Source organism: Pan paniscus, chromosome 15 (genome assembly GCF_029289425.2).
Source record: "Pan paniscus chromosome 15, NHGRI_mPanPan1-v2.0_pri, whole genome shotgun sequence".
Taxonomy (NCBI): domain Eukaryota; kingdom Metazoa; phylum Chordata; class Mammalia; order Primates; family Hominidae; genus Pan; species Pan paniscus.
This window is the reverse complement of record NC_073264.2, coordinates 76,964,733-76,991,760: the sequence shown is the minus strand read 5'-3', so window position 1 is coordinate 76,991,760 and position 27,028 is coordinate 76,964,733. Positions and strand designations below refer to the sequence as shown.

Sequence of the window (27,028 nt, the reverse complement as noted above, 5' to 3'; positions counted from 1 at the left end):
TGAACAGCGTAAAAGTGGGTGATCAACCCAAATTCTTACCCCTCTGGCTCTGGAAAGAAAATCTGGGGAGCAATCAGGGGGATAGGATTTAGTTTTATGCGACTGTACTCCAGATCCACCCAGGAACTCCAAAAACTATATAACACGTGGTGAAAAGAGTAAGAATCTGATCATGAAAATAGGTCATTCTGTTGAGAGCTGCCAGGCAAGTAATTTTGCTTGAAAGTTAAAGTGACATCTAGATCCTTAGGGTTTTGGCTCCACAGGGTTTACTATATAGTAATGTTCCTTTCTATTGTTGTCTCAGGGACCCAACGAAGTGGGCAGTCAGAGTCACACTGATGCGCTGTTGCCCCATCCCCATCCAAAAAGCACAAAGCTATAGTACATTTTACTAGGGCCAGAAACAACGAACATTTAATAAGGACACTGCTCACTGCTTGCAAATGAAATCCATCATTGATTTTCTAAAGGTGGTAAGGTCCCTTCCACCAATTGCAGACTACTAAGAGCTTAAAAATAAAAGGAGGGAGAGGTTGGGCTCCAGAACAGGAAAGGCTTAGGCAGAAGCTAAGGGGCAGGGATGAGGGCAGCTGCTGCGGCTTCAGACTCCTACAGTAATGGTAGTTTACATTATCAAATCAGCATGAGAGAAATGTCAGTTATCTAATCTGTTGCTCTCTGCTATTTTAGTTTACCATCACCACCTCAGAACTCAAGAAGAACACCATGGTTATAAAGAAGGAAGGCCAACGACTTTGGCTTTGGGCCAAGAGCTCTCACTCCAGCTTCCTTCTCAAGTTTCCAAATTTGCTGACTCTAAACCTTCCCTTCCACAGCAAACTACTAATATAAAGCCTGAGGTTGGTAAGTCAAGGAAAAACCACATTCATGGAGTACTCCAGGCACTCTGCTAGGAGCTTTCAATTCACTGTCTCATTTAATGTTCATAATACCAAGAATGCCATTAAGCCACCATCTATAGGAAAGGACTCTGAGTTGTTTTTCAACAGTGCCCTGGGACGAATCACTATCTCATTCAGACTGCCAGAGAACAGTCACACAGCCGAAAGCCTGGCTGGCAAGACTTACAGGAAGAATTAAGGAACTAGAAAACAGACTTCTGCTATAGTCTTGGACTCAATATCATGTTTAACGGATTGAATTAACTGGACCAGATGGGCTAAATACCTTTCAAAGATGGTTTAGGGATTCCTACATAGGCACACGCTTCCCAGGTCTCAGGGAGAGGTGTAAACTTTTAGACTTATATTATGAGAGTTGTTCTTCTTTCTTGTGGGTTTACAGAAAAATGTTGCTACTAGCAACCTAATCTCCTTTTTGTAGGATATCCTTCTGAACCCCTAGGATAGAACTGCTTTAAATCTACTTGTAATACAGAAAACAAATGATTTGCAGTTCAAATGTTGGTGTGCCTGGCAGTTACTTACTAGTTGTACAAATAACTGTAACAGATTTAGTTACTAATGCTGTGAAGGTAAAATGTTCATCGGGAAGTATGGAAAATGCCTGAAGCTTACTATATCATGCACCTCAGTGTTTCTTTAACTAAGGATCAGGAACACCAGAAAAATCAGAGTAGAAACAAATTCAAAAAGTTCAGAGGCCCAGAGCCTATTGGTGACAAAAGCAGTAAGTAATAAACTACCTAAACAATGAAGAAGAATGATCTGCTTGTTACCATAAAGTAGAATTAGCAGGGAAAGGTCACTATGAGAAGCCAGGAAGAAATACAACTTCTTCTTCTTGCTCTATGGTTTCATACTGACACCAAGTTCAGTATGAGTGCCACAAAATCTTCTAAATAACGTTACCAAGAGTCAGTAAACAGTAATTCACGGTCAAGATGCTGCAAGTATGACCCACCTGACCACCCAAGTTTCCAACTGGCTCAGCTGGAGTGCATGCAAAGTTCAATTCAACACTTAATTTATCAATCAGACACGCAAATGAAGTATAGTCAGGGAACTCCTTGGGTTTGTGAACTTCTCTAGCAGAAGCAAACTTGAAGAGCCAAAGGGGTTCTCATAGGGTATCTCACAGAAATCCTTCACACTTGGCCATGATTCCCTTGTGCCATTACTTCGCAGTCCATAACAATCCCAGGTGAAGGTTTACTTTCTTAAAAATATAGTTAACTACCATGTTCTAGTAATTCTTTTTTTCTTTCCTTTTTTTTTTTTTTTTTTTTTGGAGGAGTGAGGTGAGTAGATACCCATCAAGTATTTCTTGAATTCAGGTTCTAAAATGTTCAGTGGAGAACAAATCCTTATACTCCTATCATACTTCCATGGATCAGTGTGGCTGGGAACTGGGGCATGAGCAGGGAGTGGAAAGAGAAAAGGTTATGGGGTAGTAGTGGCCCGGGTGTAGTTACAGTAGTTATAGCGCCTTCCCTATATATTGCTTCATTTAATCCTCACTATAAGCCTTATGAGATACATATAATTATCCCCAGGATGTAGTCAAGTAACTGGCTTTTTTTTTTTTTTTAATTAGAGGTAGGGTCTTGCCCTGTCACCCAGGCCGGAGTACAGTGGCAGGATCACAACTCACTGCAGCCTTGAATTCCTGGGCTGAAGTGATCCTCCCACCTCAGCCTCTTGAGTAGCTAGGACTACCAGCATGTCACACCACACCTGGCTAATTAAAAACATTTTTTTTTGTAGAGATAGGGTCTCACTCTGTTGCCCAGGCTGGTCTCAAGGGATCCTCCTGCCTCGTCCTTCCAAAGCATTGGGATTATAGGCATGAGCCACTGTACCTGGCCTGAGCTTCTCAGAGATCTTGTAATCATTTTAAGGTGTATTATGTCAATCCTTGACCCCTAACCACCCAGCCCCCTCCTGCTTAAAACTCCTCGATGGCTCCTTATTGCTGTCAGGGCAATGACCAAGTTCCCTACATGGCTCATAAAATGGCCCTACTACCTCACAACCTTTTCTCTTTCCAGTCCCTGCTCATGCCCCAGTCCCCAGCCACACTGATCCATGGAAGCCTGTGGAACACAGCACGTTTTCACTTCCCCCCGGTCTTTGCTTGCACTGTTCCCTCTTCCTAGAACTCCTTCCACCTGTGCCTTTCCTCTCCTGGCTGACTCGTCCACATTCCAGTGTCAGCTTCGATGTTTTTCCTCTAGGAAGCCGTTCCCAGTCCCTAGAGATCTGGGCTCGACTGCTTAGGTTCAAATATGCCCCACTGCTTACTAGTTGTGAGACTTCAGACAAGTTTTATAATCTGCCTTTATTTCTTCAGCCATAAATGGGGAATATAGTTCCTACATTATATGCCTGTTCAGTGAACAAGTGAGTTGTTACACATAAAGCATTCAGAACTGTGCCTGACACATAGCAAATCCTCAGTCAATGTAGTCTGTTGTTATTCTATGTGTCTCAGGCATGCAATAATACCCACTTTGCAGCACATTCCCTGCTGACTTTTCTATCTCCTTTAGTCTTTAAGTTCCCTGAGAGCAGACTGTCTTGTTCACCCTGTGTGTATCTCAGTGCCCAGCATGTTATTTTCTCTAGAGTAGGTACTCAGTAATAAATATTTGTTCAATTTTCTGACTTATCAGTGCATTTTTATTAATTATTATTCATAGAAACTATCTCTGGACCAACACTGCCTAACTTATCTGTATGCACCTACATTGAGAGGCTTCAGGCTGTCAGTAACAACCTGTCCACAGACCATGGCATTAGCACAACACGTAGATCAAAGACCAGAGCTCCAGCTCTGCATCCACGCATAAGCTTCAACAAGCCCTCAACTTTCTGAGCCTGTTTCCTCAAGTGGAGGGGATAAGATCAAATTCACAGGGCTGTGTGAGAATTAAGTGAGAGATACAACATGTGGAAATACAACATAGACAGTGAAATACCAGTCAATACGGGAAATCTGAATTAAATGCTGCAAATCTGACAGCATTTTATAAGATGGCGAGGTTTCATTTACCCTAAGCTAGTTCCAGAAAATGCCTATTTTAGGCTGCCAAGACTATTTTAAAGAAGAATGCAACAAAAATGCCCATTTGCCAATGTTTTGAGAGGCTAGATGTTTCATTCTTTGAACTGGGGCTCTCTTTGGAGGCAGAAGAGAGAATGTGCCAAGCCCAACACCTTCCCTGTCATCTATCCAGTTGCAGAAGAGCTGGTGCCCACTAACCTGTAGAGCTGGTGATGGGCACAAAGGCTGCAGGGTTAAGGCTGCTTTGGAGTCCATTCAGCTGCCCTTCCGCGGAGGACCCTCTGAAACACAAAGGAACTTGGTCAGACCTGCAGGCGGAAAGGTGAGGTCAGGTGCAGGACCTCTGATGGCTTCGCTTCTTGCTCTTGGTGCTTCTTCTCCTGTGGCTCATTCACTCGCTTCCTTCAAGGCTTTGTTCAAATGTCACCTTATCAGAGAAGACTCTATGACAAACCTCCACACTTCTGAAATAGTATATATTTTGAGATTTATTGTTAATTTCTCCCTACTGAAATGTAGTGTCAAGAAAGCATGGGCCTTCATCATTGCTGTGTCTCCAGTGCCTAGAATAGTGCCTGACACATAACAGGTACTCAATAAATAGTTGTTTATTGAAGGAAAAAATTATATTTCTGGTATTGACTTACCTAAATCATATGAAAACACATTTTTAAAAAAGCAAGTCTCATGTGGAACAGTGGTTTTCAACTGGGGAAGTGGGGAAGGAGAGATTATGTGTCCCCTGAGCCAACGAGGGACACCCAACAATGTCAAAACATCTGTGGTTATCACAACTGTGGGGTGCTACTGGCAGCTAGCAGGCAGAGGCCAGGAATACTGCTACGCATTCCACAGCACACAGGAAAATGCCCCAAACTAAGAATTATCTACTCCATGGTGTCAATAATCCCAAGACTGAGAAATGTACACAGCATCTCCCCTCATGCCAACTTTGACAAGAGATATGACAGAGTATATCTGATTCTTTGGGCAGAGGTTCCCTAGCCATATGTCTCAGAAATCCTAGGACTAGTCTGATGCCCTACAGCCCAAGTCAAGCCTCCCTGTGAAAGGCGCTTACAGCTCTAATTCTTTCTTTGCATTTTTCAAAAGTATAATTATGAAACTGTGTAACTGGTTGCTTAGTATCCATCACCCTTGCTAGAATGTAAGCTCCATAATGACAGAGATTGTATTGGTCTTATTCACTGCTGCTGCATTTTGCACACATCAAATATTTATAATTTTTTTGGAAATATTTGTAATATTTTTGTTGTATATTTATAATATAATATTTTTGTTGGGTCTATCTGCCTTGATTTTAGTGGACGTGTAAAAGTTGTACCTGAGAGATCAAAGCTTTCACATGCTCAGTTCTTTGTTTTTGTTGAGCAACATCCAACCCAACCTTTAGTATCTCTCTCCCGACACTATTTTTCCAGTCAGTCATTCACACAAGACATATTTATTAAGCATTTCCTGTGTTCTGTACTAGTGAGGAGATACGTTAAAGCACGTACATAAAACACAAACTGTGTGCTAAATGCTAAAGAGAAAAAGCACACAGTGTTATGAGAACGAGGCCGGGGAACCTGGTTTAGATGATGAGGACTGTGGTCAAGGATGGTCTTTCTGTGGAAATAATTTCAAGGGAGTCATGAAGTTAGGAGAGGTAGGCATTAGCCAGGAGGAGGGAGACGAAAGAGCGTTTCACGAGGAAATTGCATATATAATGACTCTGAGGCAGAAAGGGGCTTGGAATGTCCTAGGAACCTTTAAAGACCAGCTAAGGAGATAGGATAGGGGTGGGGACAGTCAGGCAGTGTTTGCTGAATGTCTTTGACAGGAATGACCTGGGGTCACTTGTTAATCACACAGCTTTCCAGGTGGGCCTGGGGACAGTGCCCCAGGTGCCCAGGTGATTCATATCATCATTGGCTAGTAGGTAAAGAGCAAAGTGGTATGAGGTGCACCTGGAGAGTCAGGTGGTGTCTGAGGTGCCCACACAGTCCCTACAACCCTGAAAGAGACATGCCGCTTGAGAAGATTCTAGCCCAGCATTAGCGCAAGGATCAGACTGTCTCATAGCCCCTCCCCTCTGGCAAGCAATTTGGGGCCTACCCTCTCCTTTCCACTTTCATTTTGAGGACAAGGGAGCCACAGAGGCAGGAGAGAAAGGGGCAGGGAGCTTCTCCCTTTTCCCATCAGCCTCGGCCTTGGACAGCCACATCTGAAATCCTCACGCATTTTATTTCAGCCCCTTATGGGACCCAAAAACTCTCCCAAAGCATCTGTAGCTGATGTTTGCTCTTCCATGTCCAAGTGAAAAAGTTCTGGAGGGCCTAAGATAAGCTCTTTCCTTTACAGAAGTTAAAAACCATTAGAGCCACTGTGCTTGCTTTAGGAGCAGCTGAGTGGAGCAAAGCCCTGGGCTGGTCTCAATTTCACAAAGTATTAGTGGTTTAAAAAAAAAAAAAAAAAAGGGAAGAAGCCGGCAAAATCTTTGGGTCAGTAGTAGAAACTGGTAGTGAATAATAGAAAACTGCCTGAGGGATGAGAAGAGTCCCTGGGGGGTTAGACTCAATGAATTCTGGGTCTTTAAAACTCTTGAAACTTTTCCCTCTCCTCTCTGGAACCCCCAACCCACCCTTCACCTTCTCAGGCTTTATCCCGTTCTTTACTCAAGATCCTCTAACCCTATGGTCCCTGGTTCCCAGTTTCACTCACTCTTCCATCCTCTTCCCTCCCATCAACTCCCATCAAAGGCCTTGGAGACCACCACAGATTCAGAATTTGAACACTTCTAACGATTCTACTGCTTCTAGCATAGAGTCCCCATTCTCCCTGTGATGTAGAAATGTGTCCACAGCAATCCAAGGGGAAACTCTTGAGTGAATTTTTCCACGGAAACACTGGTGCACAAAATGGTTTAGGTCTGTTATTACTACTTTAGGCACATTATGGGTAAATATGCTTTTGTTGTGATAACATCATTTCCTTGGGAAAATATATTCCAACTTCTGGACAACCTTCCCCTAAATGAGAACTTTTGAAACTCAGCTTGTCTAGAGCCTGCATGTCAACTTGCACTTGCCCCTGCAATGATTCTTTGCTGCTTTCCTAGGAATACATGTGTTTTAGGAAATATTTACGTTGGGAGGTATGTATGTGTTCCCTTGGTTGTCTTTAAGTCAGTTACTATGGTTTAACACCTGGATAACAAGACCTACGTTATAGGCTTTTGAAGACTACGTAAGATGGTGAATATAAAGCACATCTAAGCAGTGACTGGTGTTATATTATGGACTAAATATACATGAACTATTACTAGTAGTAGTATTGTCATTTTTTACTTAGGAATACTGCTTAACACTCTCTGCATTCACTATAAGTCTATCTACATACAGAAATATCAAATTGAATGACTCATTGACTCCAACATCAGTCTGAAATATTAGTGCTAAACTACAGAAGAATGGCCATAGGCATTCTGAACCTGGAAGTTAACAGCAATTTGCTATTAAAGTTACAAGGTAATTAACTGGCAGCCTATAAGACAAAAATCTCATAGTAAAAATTATTCTTAAGATCCCTTAGGAAGAGACGCCACATTTGAGATTGACAGGTTATCTCTTAATAAATCTAATATGTATTTTTCTGCCAGTGTCAGAATGATTTGTTCAACTGTGCACCAAATGAAGTAGGTTTGTATTTAGAAAAGTAGGCTTGTATTATGGGATCATGTTGTATAAACTATGTATTTCTATTTTTACTTTTTTGAGACAGGGTCTTACTCTGTCACCCAGGCTGGAGTGTAGTGGCACAATCACAGCTCACTGCAGCCTCAACTTCCTGGGCTCAGGTGATCCTCCTATCTCAGCCTCCCAAGTGGCTGGGACTACAGGCGTGTGGTACCAGGTCTGGCTAATTTTTGTATTTTTTGTGGAGACAGAGTTTTGCCATGTCACCCAGGCTGGTCTCAAACCCCTGGGTTCACACGGTCTGCCTGCCTTGGCCTCCCAAAGTGCGGGGACTATAGGTATAAGCGACTGCACCTGGCCTAAAATATGTATCTTTAAGCATGAGAATAACAGTGCAGTGGGATGCCCTTGCTATAAGAAAGTCCCACGGGAACTGCAGCTGACTGACTGGAGTGATATTTCTCCCATCTTATCCTAAGTGTAAAATCAATTGGAATCAGCCACTTTATTGAAATTATAATCAATTTCTCTCTGAATAGCTGAATGTATAAAGTTAAATATGTGTGTGATACAGTTCCATTATCTGATGTTCTCTGGTCATAGTACACCAGAATATAAAGAAGTGGCTAAAGATGAAGTTAGAAAAACTGGAGTTATAGAAGTATCAAGAGCTTGACAGTGAGAAATACTGAAAAGATGGGACAAAAGGTGCCATTAACTTTACACTACACAAAAGTTAGAGTTCAAACATGAGAAGAGTGATAGATGTGAATATCTAGTCCTTAATTGTTCTTCTTGGAAATTGTCTAGGAGATGGAAAGCTGCTTGATGTAGTTAAAGGTTGAGAGTAAGAAGCTTACTACAATCTCAGCTGTGGTAATGGTCTTATTTAGGTTCTTCTCTGAGGATAAACTGTCAATGATTATTAAAAACTGCTTAAGCCAGGTGCGGTGGCTCACACCTGTAATCCTAGCACTTTGGGAGGCTGAGGCAGGCAGACCTGAAGTCAGGAGTTTGAGACCAGCCTGGCCAACGTGGTGAAACCCCATCTCTACTAAAAATACAAAACTAGCCAGGCGTGGCGGCTCATGCCTGTAAAACCAGCTACTTGGGAGGCTGAGGCAGGAGAATCACCTGAACCCAGAAGGCAGAGGTTGCAGTGAGCCAAGATTGCGCCATCACACTCCAGCCTGGGTGACAAGAGTGAAACTCTCATCTCAAAAAATAAATAAATAAATGAATAAATAAAAATAAAATAAAAACTGCTTAAGAGCACACTGCCTGATTAACTTAGCCACTTAAAAACTATAATAAGACACGTGACCACATATAGTAGCAACAAAGAATTCGAAGAACTCAATGAATAGTCGCATGCTCCTCTCTATGAAGTCAAAATCTCTTTCCTCGGGACATGTTCACAGCTGGCAGCTAAAGAGTTTCCTTAAATATTACATGTACACTTCCTAACCCTGAATTTGACTCACTTGCTTCACATCTATCTACTTGTCTTGCCTCTGCCATTTTTCTGAGGTCTGAGAAAGCACCTCAAATGAGCATTATTCCTACTCTGAGGGAACAGCTCTCCTGAGCCTTTCAAAGTAGTTGTTCAATGATGCATTAAAAATAAATAATATCCTTGTAAGATGAAATGCCTGTATTTCATCTTATAGGGATATTACACCCTGTATTAATTATTTTGAAAAATTTCTTCTAGTACAAGTCTCTATTTAAGGAATATAAGCCAATCAACTGGCTGGCTAGGAATTCCACTGGCATCAAGACCACACCATATAGCCAGCCTATATAACTATATAACATATATTTATACATAAAACCCAGTCCAGGAGGGTTATAATGAGCAATAGCCCCACCATCCCTTTTGCTGGTAAGGTTTCTGACAGGTTTTTCGTGGATCTTCATTTCTTTATTTGTGGTTTCCTCTATTCTTCTTTTGCCCATTATTTTGATCAGTGGAAACTTTTCTGAAAGCGATATGCTTTCTTTAAGGTCTGTTTTGTTCATTACTTCACAAGGTTGACTGTGGTTTGCTGCTATATTATTTCTGTTTGGGTTCTTTTCAAGGCTTTCCACATCCCCAACACAGGGGTACTAGTTTTCTATTTCAATGGTTTAGTATAAGTTTATCTTGGACTCATGCCACCACATCAGAGATGACCTTTCTGTAGAAGGAAGGACTCACAAAAGGAAAATGCTCAAGATTTTACAGGAAGAGCAAAGCTACAAATGCTGATCTTACCAGGGCTGTGGCAAAGCAGACATGGCTGCATCTGTGAAGGTCCTGAAAACAAACACCCCCAAACCTGATCGTTTTTATAAAATACAGCGATAACCAACCTCTTTCAATTCCCAAGAAAAAAGAAACAAAACACAACAAAAAATACATACCCTGACTTTTCCTACCAAACATTTACTCATAGTAAGTAGCCTACAATTTTCGACATATCCACACACACACAGGTATATGCTGCTTCTTCCTTTTATCTCTCAGTCTAGGGATTATGATTCTGAAATGGAAGTTAATGCTAATCCTTAGAAAATAACAATTAGAACATTATTAATTAGGGTCAGGTTCCAAAACCAAATCATGAAACATTTAGTGAAGTCAACTTTTGTGCAGTAAAGGCACTCAGGACTCCATTTTATAAATATACTGCATATTATCTATTCCCCCGTATTTCTGGTTACAGTCCTTTTCATTCCTGAGTAGGCCCTTTTCTCTTTTTATTCATTAGTCTTTCCAGAGGCCATCCCAGTACTTGTCAGTTTCATTCGTTCCTTCAACAAGTATTTAATGACCCCCTACCACATGCCAGATACAGTTGGAGGCACTGTTCTCTCATGTTCTGCCATGCACCTGACTGTTGTAGGAGATTTCTGTATTTTTTTCCTTTCTATATTTCAATTAGTTTACTCTGTTGTCCTTTCATAGCTTTTCGAATTAAACAATTAACTCACTTATTTTTAATCCTTCTTGTCCTTTAAATAAATGTATTAAGAGTTTATTTTTGAGTGCAGTTTTGGTTATTCCACAAATCTGATGTGTAGTACTTTTAGAGCCATACAGTTTAAAATATTTTATAATTTTCATTATGATTATCTCTTTAATGCATGAGTAATAGGTACTCTATTTTTTTTTAAATTTCCAACACATGGATTTTTTTTTAAAAAAAAAACCTCTTTTTATTATTTCTAACTTAAGTGCTTTGGTTGAAGAGTGTGAACCGTTTGATATTGATATTTTGAAGTGCACGGAGCCTTCATTTGTGACATAGTATGTGCTGAATTTTTATAAACATTCCACATATACTCGAATACCATTGAGTGCAGGAGTCCATGCATAGCTGTAACTGCTTTTCAGGCTGTGAGCTGTGATTCATAATTGGGTTGTAAAATGAATTTCAGGGCTCAGAATCAGCGTTAAAAAATAGAAGACAGTATTTAGTGAAATTTTAATTGCACATACACACATACATATAGATAAGTATTTTTGCTGGGTTGCATATAAAATGTTTTTTCTTTTTTTAGATCATTTCGCCCATGACATACCCCTCAGGAAGTCCTGAGAACATGTGCCCCTAAAATGTATTTTCTATTTTAAGTGCTGGTCCAGAAAGATGAAAACCCACTTATTAAAGCAAAATGTTAATTCTGCATTTCAAATATTCAAGTCTTCAGTAATTTTTGAGTTGTTACTGACAGAAGTACATTCAAATAAATTACCCACTAATATTAATGATTTGCAAGTTTCTCCTTATAATTTTGTCAGCTTTTGGTTTCTATATTTTTAAGTTTATGATGTTAGGTGCATACAAGTGCTTTTCTTTATTCCTTAGTGATTTTTGCTATATTTTATCTGGCATTAATATTGCTATACCAGTTTTCCTTCTGATTAGTATTTCATAATTGCTCTTTTCCAACCTTTTATTGTCTACCTTTTGTTGATATTTTACTTTATGTATGTCTCTTTCATGTAGCCAATAACTTAAGTTTTTAAAAAGATGCAATTTGATCATCTCTTTTTTAATGGAAGAGTTTAATCTGTCAACATTTATTTTGGTTACTTGTATATTTGGACTCATTTCTACTATCTTAGTTTTTGTTTTCTATTTATCATCCTTTTCTTTTGCTTTTTTTTTTTTTTTTTTGAGACAGAGTCTTGCTCTGTTGCCCAGGCTGAAGTGCAGTGGCGTGTGATCTCGGCTCACTGCAACCTCAGCCTCCTGGGTTCAAGAGATTCTCCTGCCTCAGCCTCCCGAGTAGCTGGGATTACAGGCATGCGCCATAACGCCCAGCTAATTTTTGTATTTTTAGTAGAGATGGGGATTCACCATGTTGGCCAGGCTGGTTTCGAACCCCTAACCTCAGGTGATCCACCTGTCTCGGCCTCCCAAAGTGCTAGGATTACAGGCATGAGCCACTGCGCCCAGCCTCCTTTGCTTCTAACTTTCCTATCTTCCACTGAATTAATAAAGTATCTACATTTCCCTTTCCCTGCTCTATTGGTTTGAACACTACAGCCTGCATCTTAATTATTTAGCTATTTTTTCCTAAGTGTAAAGTCATTCAGTATTTCTGTCCTGACCTCAAAGTCGACACGGACCCTTATCAATTAAATACTCTAGGTCCCTGTATCTTATCTTTGTTATCTCTAAATGGTTTTCATCTTCTTAAAGACCAATAATTATTTTATAGTCATTAACATTTATTGACATTTTACGGATTTGTTGTATTTCATTGTTTCTTGTTGCCTAATACTTCTGGATTCACTTCTATCTCTATACAGTCTTTACTATTTCCTAGTTTGAATTTCAGGTATACTCTTAGACTTTGAATGTCTCAAATTATTTTTATTTTGCCTTCACTCTTTTTTTTTTTTTTTTTTTTGAGATGGAGTCTTGCTCTGTTGCCCACGCTGGAGTGCAGTGGCACGATCTTGGCTCACTGTAACCTATGCCTCCCAGGTTCAAGCAATTCTCCTGCCTCAGCATCCTGAGTGGCTGGGATTACAGGCGTGTGCCACCCCGCCCAGCTAATTTTTTGTATTTTTAGTAGAGATGGGGTTTCAACGTGTTAGCCAGGATGGTCTCGATCTCCTGACCTTGTGATCCGCCCACCTCGGCCTCCCAAAGTGCTGGGATTACAGGCGTGAGCCACTGTGCCCAGCCGCCTTCACTCTTGAATGCCAGTTTAGCTATGTATAAAATTCTAGACTGAAAGTTTATTATCAACACTTCGAAGCAATTGGCTACTGTTTTCTAGCACTCATTATTGCTGAGGAGAAGAATGCTGGTACTCTGTGTTCCTTTGCCATTTACGCAGATTTTCTCCCTGGTAATATTTAGACTTCTCTTTACGCTTAATGTTCTGGTTTCTTGCTACTATGATGTGTCTAGAGATACATTTATTTTGGTACATGAATGAATTTTTTAGCTGAGGACTCATGTCTTCTTCAATTCTGGAAAATTCTGTCATTTTCTAAAAGCGTTGCTTGTCCAATTATCCTTTAGGTCTTTTTTGTGATACTCCTATCAGAGTCACATATCATGTTCCACGAGATACTCCTATTAGACACATGATCTAACATGTCTGACTGTTTTAAAGTATTAATTTATCTGTAAAGAATTCACGTTCCAGTTCTTGATTTTCCTGGCAATCTTTCTTAGAATTAGATTTTTTCATGTGTTTTGGAATTTTGGTTTGCGGGCTTATTTTGAATGGGAATCATTCCCTGTCCTGGTCTCTGTGCTTGCTCATTCCTCCGTGTCTGAAGATTATATAGTTGTCTTTACCCAGACCCCTGACACCAGCCCCAAACCAGGCATTATGGTGGCATTTTGGGGCACTTGCCTCAGTGATATTTAGAAACCAAAGGCAGTTTTGAGACAGGAACAGTTGGAAGGGTATGTCATTGCCTTCCTGACTCTGTAAGGCCCATAGTCTCATATAAAGACATAGGCTCAGTTAGTCGGTTCATGCCAGTTTTACTACTCTCCCATTAGGAGGGCATCCTTCAGTGCAGGGTTTTCAACCTTGCCACTACTGACATGTTGGGCTGGATAATTCTTTGTAGTGCGGGACTGTTCTGTGCTTTGCAGGATGCTCAGCAGGATCTGTAGAGTCTACCCACTAGATGCCAGTCGCACTCCCCCAGTTATGACAAGTATAAATGTCTCCAGATATTGCCAAATGTCTCCTGGGGGGGAAACTGTCCCAGGTTGAAAATCAATTATTTTCAAGTAATGAGCCTGGCTTTAGGTTCTCCTCTTGTAGGGCACTTTGAGCTCCCAATATGACACAGGAGCTTGCCACTGCCTGCTTCAGAAAGCCTGTAGCTTCAGCTTCATTCATTGATTCTCGTTTATTTTGGTATATTTTGGGGCCAAGGAGATATGTGCCTTGTTTTTGAAGCACAGCTAAGTCCCGTAGGTTTTCTTCTTTAAATGTTCATCCATCATAGCTATGTATTTGCAGCACAGGGGGGAAATGGATGTGAAAGTGTGAACTTTGGGAGCCAACTGGCCTGGAAGTCAATAACTCCAAATCTAATTTTTTCTTTTGTTTGAAACTGAGCCTTTGTCTTCAATTGCCTTTAGAGTTATTAGTGTTGAGGAAATCAGAATATGTTTAAATTTCCACAGGCTCACCAGCAGAACCAAATCACACTTATAAGTAACAACCTACCAACAAAACAAATGTGATTTCTTTTAGTAGGAAACAAGAGCAGCTGCAGAATACAACTATGCTGACCAGCAGACATTGGATGCAATATATGTCAGGGAAACACATTATCTCATTTAACCCTATGAACAACTCCAAGACATAAGTGATATTTTATAGATAATGAAACAGAAGCTTAGCGCTATCTCTAGAAAAGTTAGTTAAGCCAAGGAACCAGGATCCGAATCCCATTTCAAATTCCAGACTATTAACAACTGTACTCTACTGTCTCCCATACGCTACTCTACAAGGCATAAATAATGAGATCATTGTTATTTACTGACCTTTGATGCATATGACTTGACACAGAATACCATGTCACCACCACCACTGCCATCACTATCTCCACCACTTCCATCTCCACCATCACCACTGCCATTTGCTGAGAACTTACGAATATAAGCTATCTCAGGCACTGGGAATGAGTTTATCCCTTCTCTCAAAAACAAACCATGCAAGCAGAGATCTGATCTGTCTTGTCCACTGGTGTTATCACCATTGAACATTGCTGTCTAGGGCAATGTTGAGCAAAACAGACATTCAATATATATGTGATGAAAGGGTGAAGACAGGGTATCTGTCTTTGAGAGAGCTATAGAAAGCAGAACATATGAAAAAAGGAAAAATAAAACAAGGAGGTAGATGGCAGAGTCAGATGAGGAGGTGAGGAAGGGGCAGCTGGGAAGGATGCACCAAGGTGAGACACTAAAACCCAATCTTGAATTAAAGGCAGGACTTAGGTTCAAGAGGCCTAAGGGCACTCTGCAGAGATGACATGGATATGTAGGAACAAAGAATGGGAAGCATGTGTGTGGAACAGTCTGTGTGCAAAGCGGTGATAGAGTATGAAGAAGGCAGGAGACAGGAGAGAGGTCATATTGCAGAAGGCTTGAATGTCAGAGTCAGGACTCTCAACTTTATCTTGTGGGCACCTGGAAGCCTCCAAAGATTTCAGAAAAATGGGCCAGGAGCAGCGGCTCACGCCTGTAATCCCCGCACTTTGGGAGGCTGAGGTGGGCAGATCATGAGGTCAGGAGATCAAGACCATCCTGGCCAACACGGTGAAACCCCGTCTCTACTAAAAATACAAAAAATTAGCTGGGCTTGGTGGTGCATGCCTGTAGTCCCAGCTACTCTGGAGGCTGAGGCAGGAGTATCGCTTGAACCTGGCAGACAGAGGCTGCAGTGAGTCAAGATCGCGCCACTGCACTCCAGCCTGGGTGACACGGCGAGACTCCATCTCAAAAAAACAAAAACAAAAAAAAAGATTTCAGAAAAATAGTTTGAAGAACTATTTTGGAGACGATTTTTAAAAATGGTTCCTGGGCCTACTCATGTGTTTAAGAAGAAGCAATTTAGGCAGTTTGAAAATTTCCACTTGTTCTATGTTCTAGTTAAATCTTCTTTTTCTTCAAGAAGAACCAATTTATACTTGATATTTTTCAAAATATTATCTTTCATCTAGTTTTTAAAATTGTACATAGTGTGCCGTGTTCTCCTAATTTTTCAGTCTCTTCTATATCTACTTTTAAAGTATTTTTCTTATGTTTACTGCTCTTATTCTTCTGGCAGAAGTATGTTTATTTTCTTCTTCTGGGTTCCCCTGACCCAAACTAAATAAGGTTTTGAACTTAACTAATTTTATTGCTTGCTTTTCACTTTATATTACTTTTCTTCTTAATTTCCTTAAATCTGTTTTTCTTAGCTTTGTTTTACGGTTCCTTTTCTAACTTCATGTGATAAAAGCTTACTTCAGTTATGACAAATATGCGGCCTATTCACGACTCTCAGCATCTTCCCTATGTGTGGCGGATGCTACTAACCTATCAAAGCACTCTTTTTTGCTGAGCTCAGGGAAGTCCTCATGGGTCTTTCCAAAACAACACTGGGCAATCACCTGAAGCCAGTTTATCTATTGAAGCCAATTTACCATTTGTATCTTGGTTAATTTCTTTTTCATCTTTCAGTATTTTAGTAATGAAAATGATGAAGATTATGAATTTACCTTTGAGTACATCTTTGACTCCCTCCCTCCTTCCCTTCCTTCCTTCTTTGACAGATTACCTTTGAGTACATCTTTGCCTGACTTCCTTCCTCCCTCCCTCCCTCGCTTCTTCCCTTCCTTCCTTTTTTTTTTTTTTTTTTTTTAAGAGTCTCGCTCTGTTGCCCAGGCTGGAGTGCAGTGGCACAATCTTGGCTCACTGCAACCTCCACATCCCAGGCTCGAGCAATTCTCATGCCTCAGCCTCCTGAGTAGCTGGGACCACAGGAGCCATGCCACCACGCCTGGCTAATTTTTGTATATTTTGGTAGAGACGGGGTTTTGCCATGTTGGCCCGGTTGGTCTAGAACTCCTGACCTCCGGTGATCCCCACCTGCCTCGGCCTTCCAAAGTGCTGGGATTACAGGTGTGAGGCACCGCACCCAGCCTTTATATTTAATATCTCATTTTATTGTAAAGTGGTCTGAGAATGAGGCATGTATAATTTCTACTTTTTGAGGACTTAATTGAAACGTTCCAGTTTAGAAAACTATTCCACAAGATCTCTGTAGGGCACAAAGTTATGTATCTATTGATTTAATCTTATTAACTAATCCCTTTATGTCCTTATCTTGGGTCTTTTTTGCCTATACTACTGACTATTATTTCTCTTCTCTTTCTGGAATTTGTTATTTTAGGTTGAATCTGTCTTTTCTGTCATCAGTTTTATCTTTGTATACTTCCTCCTCAAATTTTTGGCATTTGTCTTTTACTTTGCGAATTCAATTTTCTGCAGTGGCCAATTTCTATTCACTGTGTTCAGCCCAATTTTTCACTTACGTAGTTCTCATCTCTGTGCAATCCTCCCTGACTGCAGGCCCCTTGCTCCTTCTATATGATAGCTTTGTCTAGTTCTCCACACAGATGCTCTCTACTCTTACATTTTGCTAAGAATACACACTAGGTATTTTCTAAAATGTTATTATTTCTTGCTTAAACTCATTCCAGAGGTTAGAAGCCTCTGAATCTTCTCCATGAAGCCTTCTCTTTTTTTTCGGAGACAGTCTCTCTCTGTTGCCCAGGCTGGAGTGCAGTGGTGTGATCTCAGCTCACTGCAAATCTCTGCCTCCCAGGTTTAAGCGATTCTCCAGCCTCGGCCTCCTGAGTAGCTGGGATTACAGGCACCCGCCACCATGCCCAGCTAATTTTTTGTATTTCTAGCAGAGACGGGCTTTTACCATGTTGGCTAGGCTGGTCTCGAACTCCTGACCTCATGACCCACCCGCCTCGGCCTTCCAAAGCACTGGGATTACAGGCATGAGCCACCATGCCCAGCCTGAGCCACTGTGCCCAACTGAAGCCTTCTTTTAAGCTATACCACCTATTGCCAGGCCCCAAGATATTCCAGTATTTGCTCATCCTTAAAGAAGGTCTAAATTTGCCAAGGGCTTATATTCACGGAGAAACTGATGTGGATGGATTCTGTCAGAGGTTAGCATAAATTCCTGCCAAAATCTTTTAAAAAAGCGTTTTCATACTCAGGTGAAGGACGAGGGAAGTGAGGGATGGGAAATATCCAGCAGTTATATTACCATTTCAACAACCATTTTAACATCCCAGGAGGCAGGCATGAGAAGTCAGATTTTAATTTAAATTATGCCAGTATGAATCAGCAAGGGAAGACCCATCATTCCATGACTCTCATGTAGCTTTCCTCCCCAATGAGACACACACAATCACGCAACTTTTGATTAGGTGTGGTTGTAGCACCCATCCCTCTGACTGACGTCACTGTCCATGCCAAAAGCAACCCCAGAGACCTCCTAATGCCACCACTGAGGTCCAAATGACGAGGATTACTAGAAGACAGAGAGTCTAAGTGGCAGAGCTCCTGACTGGCGCTCATGTCCTTTCTACCCTCAGGCCCTGCCCCTCAGAGTCAGAGGGTATTATTGTCTGCAGTGTTCCAGGTTTCCCTTTCATTTCCTAGAATGCACTCTCCCAGAAGACACTATACAAAAGCCCTCCATGTTGTTCTTCAATCCAGTCTTCCTGTGCTACATCTAAAAGAAATTCCCCCAGCACCTCTAATACGAGTGGCATTAATTCTTCCTCCTTTTGAGTATTTCATTTTCAGTATTTCCTGGTCATTTAAGTGGTAAAACTGGCATGGAAAAAGAGGGGAGTGAGTTCCTAAGTGCATACATTGTATTTTCTTCAAAAGCAATATTTTAGGATAATTGATCTGCCATTTGCTGTACAGACAGATATAGATGAATAGATTGGCAGGGACCTTTGAAATCAGTGATGTACGGGGAAGAGTCTGAGGTGAGCACAGCGGGTCATATAAGTTCCAGTTTGAGCTCAGCCACTGAACACCTGCGTACCTTGTTGTACTCATATCCCCACAACTATGCCTCCATCCCTTTATCTTCTACCAAAAACATTTTATAATTACCTACCTTGGAAATGCATAATGTAGAGAAGCCTGTATTAAGGATGAATATGTTATAGATTCAACTATGTTTCTTGAAACTGCACATAATAAAAAGCCGGCAGAACATGGTTAACACACAATATGGTATCTTCTATGCTCACCTCAAGAACTTTTGGACAATTATTAAGTCCTAATTACTTTGCCCTTAAATCTTCTCACTTTAATGATTCATATGTTAAAAAGATATAACATTTTTTAAGCCGGTGTTTATTTTCATATTCTTCTGACATTAATCTCTTAAACATCTTTCATCATACGGCTGACCTCACCACATGTTCAGGTAACATTAATTGGGATTTGGTGCTACCAGGCTACCCAGTCCTGATGGCTTTCCTCCCTGCTAATCCCTGGCAGCCTTAACAGACACCACTGTCCTGGGTGCTGACACAGAACAGTCGTTACCACCAACTTCCACTCAGGTCACCCTGATGAGAATCACCTAAGCCCAGGGTAAAGAAGGTCATCTCAGCTATTTAAGGAAAAGTACTGCAGTTCAGTCTGTGTTTCTTAAACAGTTTTCTTTCTTCAGAGAAGTCTCCCAGGTTACAACATCTTTGGCCCCACCCTTTCAAATTCATTCAGTCTGAGTTTTGCCCTTGTGCCTGGCAAACTTCAATCTCCTCAGGTTTCTTTCTCCATATTTCCTGGAGAGTATGATTCTGGCTCTGAAAAAAGCTCATTTACAAGAGACAGTTCAGATGCATGTAGTTGTTCGTAGGCTGTCGTCCTCAGTTCAGCTGACTGCTTGGAAGAAATACCACAAATAGTTTTGAAAGGAGGATCTGAAGCGGGTACTAAATTATGAAGTGTTGCAAACATTGGAGAAGAAAATCAAGAAAGATTATTGGCACTAGGAAAATGGTAAAAAAAAAAATTTTAAATCATTCCCTTCACAGAACTGACAAATGAGATTTAGCTAAATGAAATATAAGTATATGAATTTGAGAACTACAACAAAGAACTGCTGGGACAAGAGGGGCTGAGGAAAATGGCTTGAAAGCATCAGGATTAAAGAGCAAATGGGCTCATAAAAAAGCTTTCAATGGAATAGACAGAAAACAAGTCATTTTGGTTAATTATTCAGTAGGGACAGTGGGTTTCGTTTTACAGATGGTAAAATGAAACCTTTAGAGGGAAAGCAACTTGAGTATTATCATAAAGAAACAGGACCCCACTATTCTGATTCTCAACTCCCTTTGCACCAAAATCCAAGTGACATTCCATCTTTAATGTTCTATTCTTCTCTAAACTCAAAACTCAACCCTCTAGGATGTGGAAACTTTGATGCTCTTGGAAATTGCTTCTATATTTGTCTAATGCCAACTTCTGTGCTAGAAGAAGTTTGAAGTTCAACCCAAAAACACAGGGCTTGGCATGGTCAAAAGCTCATTACAACTTCTCATTAGTTGTGTCTCTTGAGGCGACTATGGCATTCCTGAGTGTGACTCAGTATCACCAGTCATAACTGAGGGTTCCTGATTAATCTGAACTGAGCCGGAGTAAAGGCCACAGTAAGATCCAAGCAAATGAAGCAACACATCTTGTAGGAAGAAAGTAAAAAATTTACATGAAAATTTCTTGAAATGCATAATAGTACCTAACACTGATTTAGTATGTATTACATACCAGGCACTGTATTTGTGCTTGACATTCATCAATTCATTTATCTTAATAACCCTATGAGGCAGGTACTATTACTATTCCCATTTTAAAATAGGAAACTGAGTCACAGAGATGTTGAGTAACTTGCTATGCTGGCTAGGAACAAGAATTACTACAGAACAGTGAGAATATATCAACTGATACTCAGGATCCTGATTTCGAGAGCCATGAAAAGCTTCTCTAGATTAAAAAAATTACTTCATCAGTCCAAATAAAGTATGGGGTTTAGTTCATAGTAATGTGCCAATGACAGTTTCCTAGTATGGTACATTCCTCAAATGCCCCATGGCAATGTCAGATGTTAACAATGGAAAAAACACTGGGCAAGTGGTACGTGAGAACTCTCTGATCTCGCTCTGTCACCCAGGCTGGAGTGCAGTGGCACGATCTCGGCTCGCTGCAAGCTCTGCCTCCCAGGTTCACACTATTCTCCTGCCTCAGCCGCCCAAGTAGCTGGGACTACAGGCGCCCACCATCATGCACGGCTAATTTTTTTTGTATTTTTAGTAGAGACGGGGTTTCACCATGTTAGTTAGGATGGTCTCGATCTCCCGACCTCTTGATCTGCCCGCCTCGGCTTCCCAAAGTGCTGGGATTACAGGCGTGAGCCACCGCACCTGGCCAGTTTTTTAATTTTAATTAATTAATTAATTAATTAATTATTTTTTTGAGACGGAGTCTTGTTCTGTCACCCAGGCTCTCCGGAGTGCAGTGGTGTGATCTCAGCTTACTGCAAGCTCCGCCTCCCAGGTTCACGCCATTCTCCCGCCTCAGCCTCCCGAGTAGCTGGTACTACTCGGGTGCCTGCCAGCATGCCTGGCTAATTTTTTTTGTATTTTTAGTAGAGACAGGGTTTCACCATGTTGGCCAGGATGGTCTCGATCTCCTGACCTCGTGATCCGCCCACCTGTGCCTCCCAAAGTGCTGGGATTACAGGCGTGAGCCACCACACTTGGCCCAATTGTTTTTTTTTTTTTAAAACTTTATCAGGATACTTCATAGGGGGAACTTTTCACTGTTCAGATGAAAAGCCATGCTATTCTTTTTCCTAAAAGTCAGGAGAATATCTGAAAACACTGGGGTCCCCAAAACGCTGTACATTTCACATGTAAGTGAGAGAATGTTCAAGTCTTTATTAGTATTAACTTAGCTTCAGAGACTTGTCCTAGAGTTTTAGAGGCAAATTGGAAACTATTTCCTGGAACAACGCCTCACAGCATGCCTTTTGATACCTGGATTATATTACTTAAATTCTGAAGAAATCTCCGCTTTTTCCCCCCTTCTGTGCATTTTTGATGCTGAGCTGTTTCCGGTTTTCCCACACTCTTGCCTGTCACAAAGAAGAAACCACAAAAATGCTGCAAAGCAAAGTCTGTCCAAAGAGCTGCAATTCCATCTCAGGAGGCTGCGGAGTTCTCCTGCCAGCAGTGAGTTCAGGGCAGTAGCAAGCAGCGTCTTCAAATGTCCAGCCCTGCCGCCTGGGCCCACCTCTCCACCAGCTAGCCACACAGGCCACCAAGGGCCCTCTGAGGGTACTGGCAATAATCAGAGAATCCACAAGGGGCACACTGGCAAATTCAACATTCGCATTTGGCTCAAAAATTTTCCTAGTTAACTACGGGCTTTCCAAATCTGTGAAGGAGAGTGTGGTTTTAGAATGCATATGATGGTGACCAAGGCTTACTGAGCTCTTACCTGGGCCGGGCCTTACTCTATGTACTTCACACATATTAACTCTGTTAACATTTAACAACTGACCTAGGAGGTAGATACTCTTATTGTTTTATTTTTACAAATGGAAACATGAGGAAGCTGAGGCTAGGAGATTAAGTAACTTGTAACCTGCAGAAGGTATCATATTAGTAAAGTGTGGCCTGAGGATGTGAATCCAGGCAGTCTGGCTACAGAGGCTGCAGACCTAAGGATTTGACTCCACTATTTCCAGGGTGAGAAGGCACACATTTCCTATTTTGCTACTGGCATTCAACCACAAACTGCAGCCTTCCTACTGCCCTTTTCTACTACTCCAGAGAGTTCTGCAGTCATTACAATGCCAGCTCTTCCCAGAACAGCGCTTGGTACTTAGTGGGCACTGAATAAATATTTGTTGGATAAATGAATAATGGCAGCAATATAATTAAAACAGCCACAAGGGATTGTTTTCTATCTAAATCCAGAATTTGATTTACCATCCAAGGAGGAAAAAACAGTAATGACTTTTTCTATGTTTTAGGATTCTTCTCACAACTAATATTGATCTTCCGAAGGACAAATGAATGAGAAGCCTCAATGACAGCAAGAGAAATACACAAATGTCTGCGACACAAAAACACAGCAGGCAATGCGTGCCTCTTCCAGACATCTCTAAAAGTTCCCCAAGTTTAAACTGAAGAAGGGCTGCTAGAACCAACGCTCTTCACCAATCTATTTCTAGTTCACTGGCTAAAAAGTGGCTGGAGATACAGTGAAGGATTTTGACTTAACAAAAATTTGACTCAGGAAAGGAAATGTCTTTTTGGTGTAAACAGGTAGACTACAAAAGGTATTAAAAACACTGTTGCTACACAGAGCTTGGTGACTAATGTCAATAAAGTTATATTATCTTCTTAGATGAAATCTCAATCCTGTATCTCCCCTTTCAAATGCCTAAAAGTGAACAAACCAAGGGGAAGCAGGATGTTGAATTTTATATGAAATTGAAAAGATCTGATTCTGCAGGGCCTGTCCCTCCCACAGGGTAAAGCCCTGCCATCTGCTTGTTTCAGTAGTTCCCTGGGCGATTCGAATTTGTAGCCCACGCTGAGAACTAGCGTTAGCCTTTATTTCCCAGCAGGTGTTCTTGTTTCCAGTACTTCAGTACGAACGGTCTTGAAGAGTAATAAATAAAGAGTACTATTAGCTTAGAATTGATAAAACTCAGTAGAAATTGAACAGAAAAAAACTTACTTGGAAGTTTTCTGGGATGTTGCCCTTCTGAGCACTTGTTTGTGGTTGGGTGGGGGTTTGGGAACCAGGGAGGCGCAAGAACTTGGAGGTGGTACCACTTTTTGTGGCAGAGTGGTTGGCTTCTGGCCACTAGCTGTGGCACTGGAAATTGTACAACCTGCACCATTATTCATTGTCCATAAATTGGAGTTAGGTAGTGTCTGGCTGCCAAAGATTGCCTACAAAAAAAAAAAGGAAAAAAATGATCGATGGACATCACCTTCACAACCCATTTACTGTATGTAACTAGTCTGTAATCCTGTCAAGGGGCAAAAAGGACAACTGTTAAAGTAATTTTTTTTTTAAGGAAAAACTTCTCTAATGTTGCCAGTGCAGCTCTAGATTCAGAGAAGGGGAATATTTTGAAGCAGATTGTTGAAATGGTCTTGTTGAAAGTACACTGGGCTAGGAATCAGGGCACCTGCGATACTAAGTGTTGGTCCACATGCGTGAATTAGAAAAGCATCTGATCCCTCAGTGTAGTTTCCATCATTGTTAAATTCAACACTTTTTTAATGAATGTCTCTTTCGAGGCGTGAAGTACTAGAAATAGAGCACAGAATAAAATTGTCTTGCAGCTTGACTTGATTCCTGCCCACTCCAAAACTCTGAGCTCCTCTAGAAAGTTTGCAGGCAGGAGGCAAGGGGAGGAGTCAGTGTAGCTAAGGCATGGTGAGCAATACAGAAAGATGAGGTTCCTGCGACAGGAACCATGAGCCAGGCCTGGTTATAATCTTCAGGGCTAGTTTAGAATTCTAGCCTAGAAACACTTTGTTGACCTAAAGATTAACATAAGACTTTACATTTGAAAGCGCTTTCAAAGTAAAATTACTATACAAATGCTTGTTATATGAATACAATCGACAAAAGGATATTTTTGCTCAGAGGGTAAGCCTATAAATAAAGACCTAAAAATCACCATCTAAACATCACAAATGTCAACATATATAATTAGGATGTAAAAGTATTCTTCCTTCAAGTAGATGCTTAAAAAGTTCTTACAACTTATTTATCTCATTAGAAATGGTCTTTTTGTGTCTCAATTTTGTTACTAGTCTTTCAATACTATTAATACTGCTTTCAACATGCATTGTAAAAACTTTAAATGAGAAATAATATTAAGAGAAAAATAACATCATTGACAAAATACATACATGTTTTTTATTAAAACAATTTCTGGCAATTGATTTCCATTTGTACCTACAACATGTAAAGGACTCATGGTGAGGCAGGATGAAATAATATGAGATGCTCTTAGGAAATATTCATCTTCTAGACAGAGTTTGCTAGTATTATTTTTGCCCTTTATGAATTTTATTTTTTCAGATTTAAAAGATGAACTGGGTAATTTTAGTAAAATGTTAACCAACCCTTCTATATGCATGACATAAAATGTCTCATTTTCAGGAAATGTGTCAAAGGTCGTAGGCTAAGCAGATATGAGAGGGGGATCCAGGGGTCTTGTGTGGAGTAAATGTGTTTCACTGAGATGCTTGACAAAGAACAAAGAGATTTCAGAGGTAAAGGGTCTGAGCATTTTCAGTCAGACCAATCTGACTGAGATGTCCCCAACCTGTGTAAACCACCTGAGGGAGAAAGTGAAGAGCTACAATTTTTCTCCATCTCTGATCCACAGAAGAGGAACAAAGACAAAGCCAGGTGCGGTGGCTAATGCCTGTAATCCTAGCACTTTGGGAGGCTGAGACATGTGGATCACCTGAGCTTAGGAGTTCGAAACCAGCCTGGGCAACATGGCAAAACTCTGTCTTTACAAAAAATACAAAAATTAGCTAGATGTGGTGGTGCCTGCCTGTAGTCCCAGCGACTCAAGAGGCTGAGGTGGGAGAATCCTTTGAGCCAGGGAGGTGAAGGTTGCAAAGGGTGAAGACTGCACCACTGCACTCCAGCCTCGGTGACAGAGCTAGACCCTGTCTCAAAAAAAGCGGGGGGAAGAGGAACAAAGACAGATGCAAGGTCATGGGCAAAGCCGGGAGGGCAGCACTGTTGAGCATGTACACATGGGGAGGTTTCCGGATGGTCCAAGAGAATCAAGGAGCCCTGACCCTGCTAAAGCAGGCCTCCTCAGGACAAGGAACCAAAGCTTCCAGCAGGAGGCAGCCTTCTGGGACAGGGTCTACAACAAACCCTTTCTTTGCAGCTGTTGTTTCCATATTTGAGGGCCTTAAAATCTGTGTGAGAAACTCAATTGGAAGTAAAGAGGGACACAGGAACAGGCTGCCCCAGGCTTCTATTTTCACCACTACATCCTAATAATTGAGGTTAGGTGTAAGGAGTGTTTGGGAAGTGCCTCATTCAAGATGGGAAGAGACCAAAAATCAGAATGAGGGCTGAAGAACAGTTCTACACTGAGCCATCCATAAAGAAATTCCCTGGGTGAGTAGTAGAGGAGGGGATAAAATGTTGTTAGTTAAGAGCTCTTGGAAATCAAAATATTCTTTATTAAATTATATATTTAATGTTGTAAGGGAACTGCCATTGGTAAGAACATCTATTCAATAAATGTTGCCACGGTGACAACTATATTTTCAAATTCATAATTTTTTCCCCCAAAATCTGAAACATGTAAATACAAATGAAATAATGAGTGAAAACAGCAGGTTCAGAACAGTGAGTTTAGTGAGCTCCTATTTTTGTTTTTTTAAAAAGAATACATACACACCATATATATCTATATATGTATGTACACACACTCTCTCTCTCTCTCTCCTAGTATCTGCACAGAACAATTCTGGAAGTATACACAAAAAACTGGTAGCCTTCAGGGAGAAGAATTGGTTAGCTAGGGGTCAAGGCAGGAGGGAGACTAACTTTTTACTACATGTCATTTGTATCTTTTGAATTTCATACTGTGTGCATATAGTTATTTATTACAAAAATAAACGAATTATTTAAAAGACAAAAGAAGTCTAGTTCCAGTAACATTTAAGCAGGTAATACATTATCTGTGAGTACAAATCAAGATACCCAAGTGAAGCCCAAGTTTTAACCAGCTGGGTATAGGATTCCTATTAGATTGGGCTAAAGAAGGAATTAACTGTTCAACACTGGCTAGAAAAGCAGATTAGGTCATCAGTGAAAGGCAGAGAGACCCAGAGTAAATGGAAAAGACATGGCTTGCGGTCAAATGTATCTCAGCTCAAATGTAGGCCTTGTCACTTACAAAGTGGGTGATCTTTTCAAGTTAACTTCTCAGAGCTGTCTCAGAAGCAATTAAAATTACTTCACCTTTAGAAGATGAAGAGCTTAATTAAAAAAAATTACTTCATTGGATTTTTGGAGGTCATCATGTAGGTAACCTTAGCCTAGGCATTCAATAAGGATTTCTTGAAATAAAGCAAAGACCTAGGCACACAGTAGGCACTCAACAAATGTTCCATTCCTTCCCAAACCTCTACCTACCTCAGTTCTACTGAGAAACTAAAGGATGGGATGACAGCGAAGTCCACCTATCAG

General features: G+C 40.9%; 1 protein-coding gene across 49 annotated transcripts in view; it reads right to left on the bottom strand.

The window, feature by feature from the left end:
• TTLL5 (tubulin tyrosine ligase like 5) overlaps positions 1-27,028 on the bottom strand; it is a 297,434-nt gene that overhangs the window by 52,342 nt on the left and 218,064 nt on the right. For 26 of the 49 annotated variants that reach the window (XM_055097271.2, XM_055097282.2, XM_055097272.2 and 23 more), the window contains 2 exons: positions 23,516-23,733; positions 4,189-4,271 (listed from right to left, as the gene is read on the bottom strand). In XM_055097271.2, the coding sequence (XP_054953246.1) occupies positions 4,189-4,271; positions 23,516-23,733 (301 nt within the window). Of the gene's footprint in view, positions 1-4,188; positions 4,272-11,824; positions 19,702-23,515; positions 23,734-27,028 lie in introns of those variants that run through there. The other 23 variants (XM_055097295.2, XM_055097297.2, XM_055097298.2 and 20 more) reach the window with 4 other exon arrangements.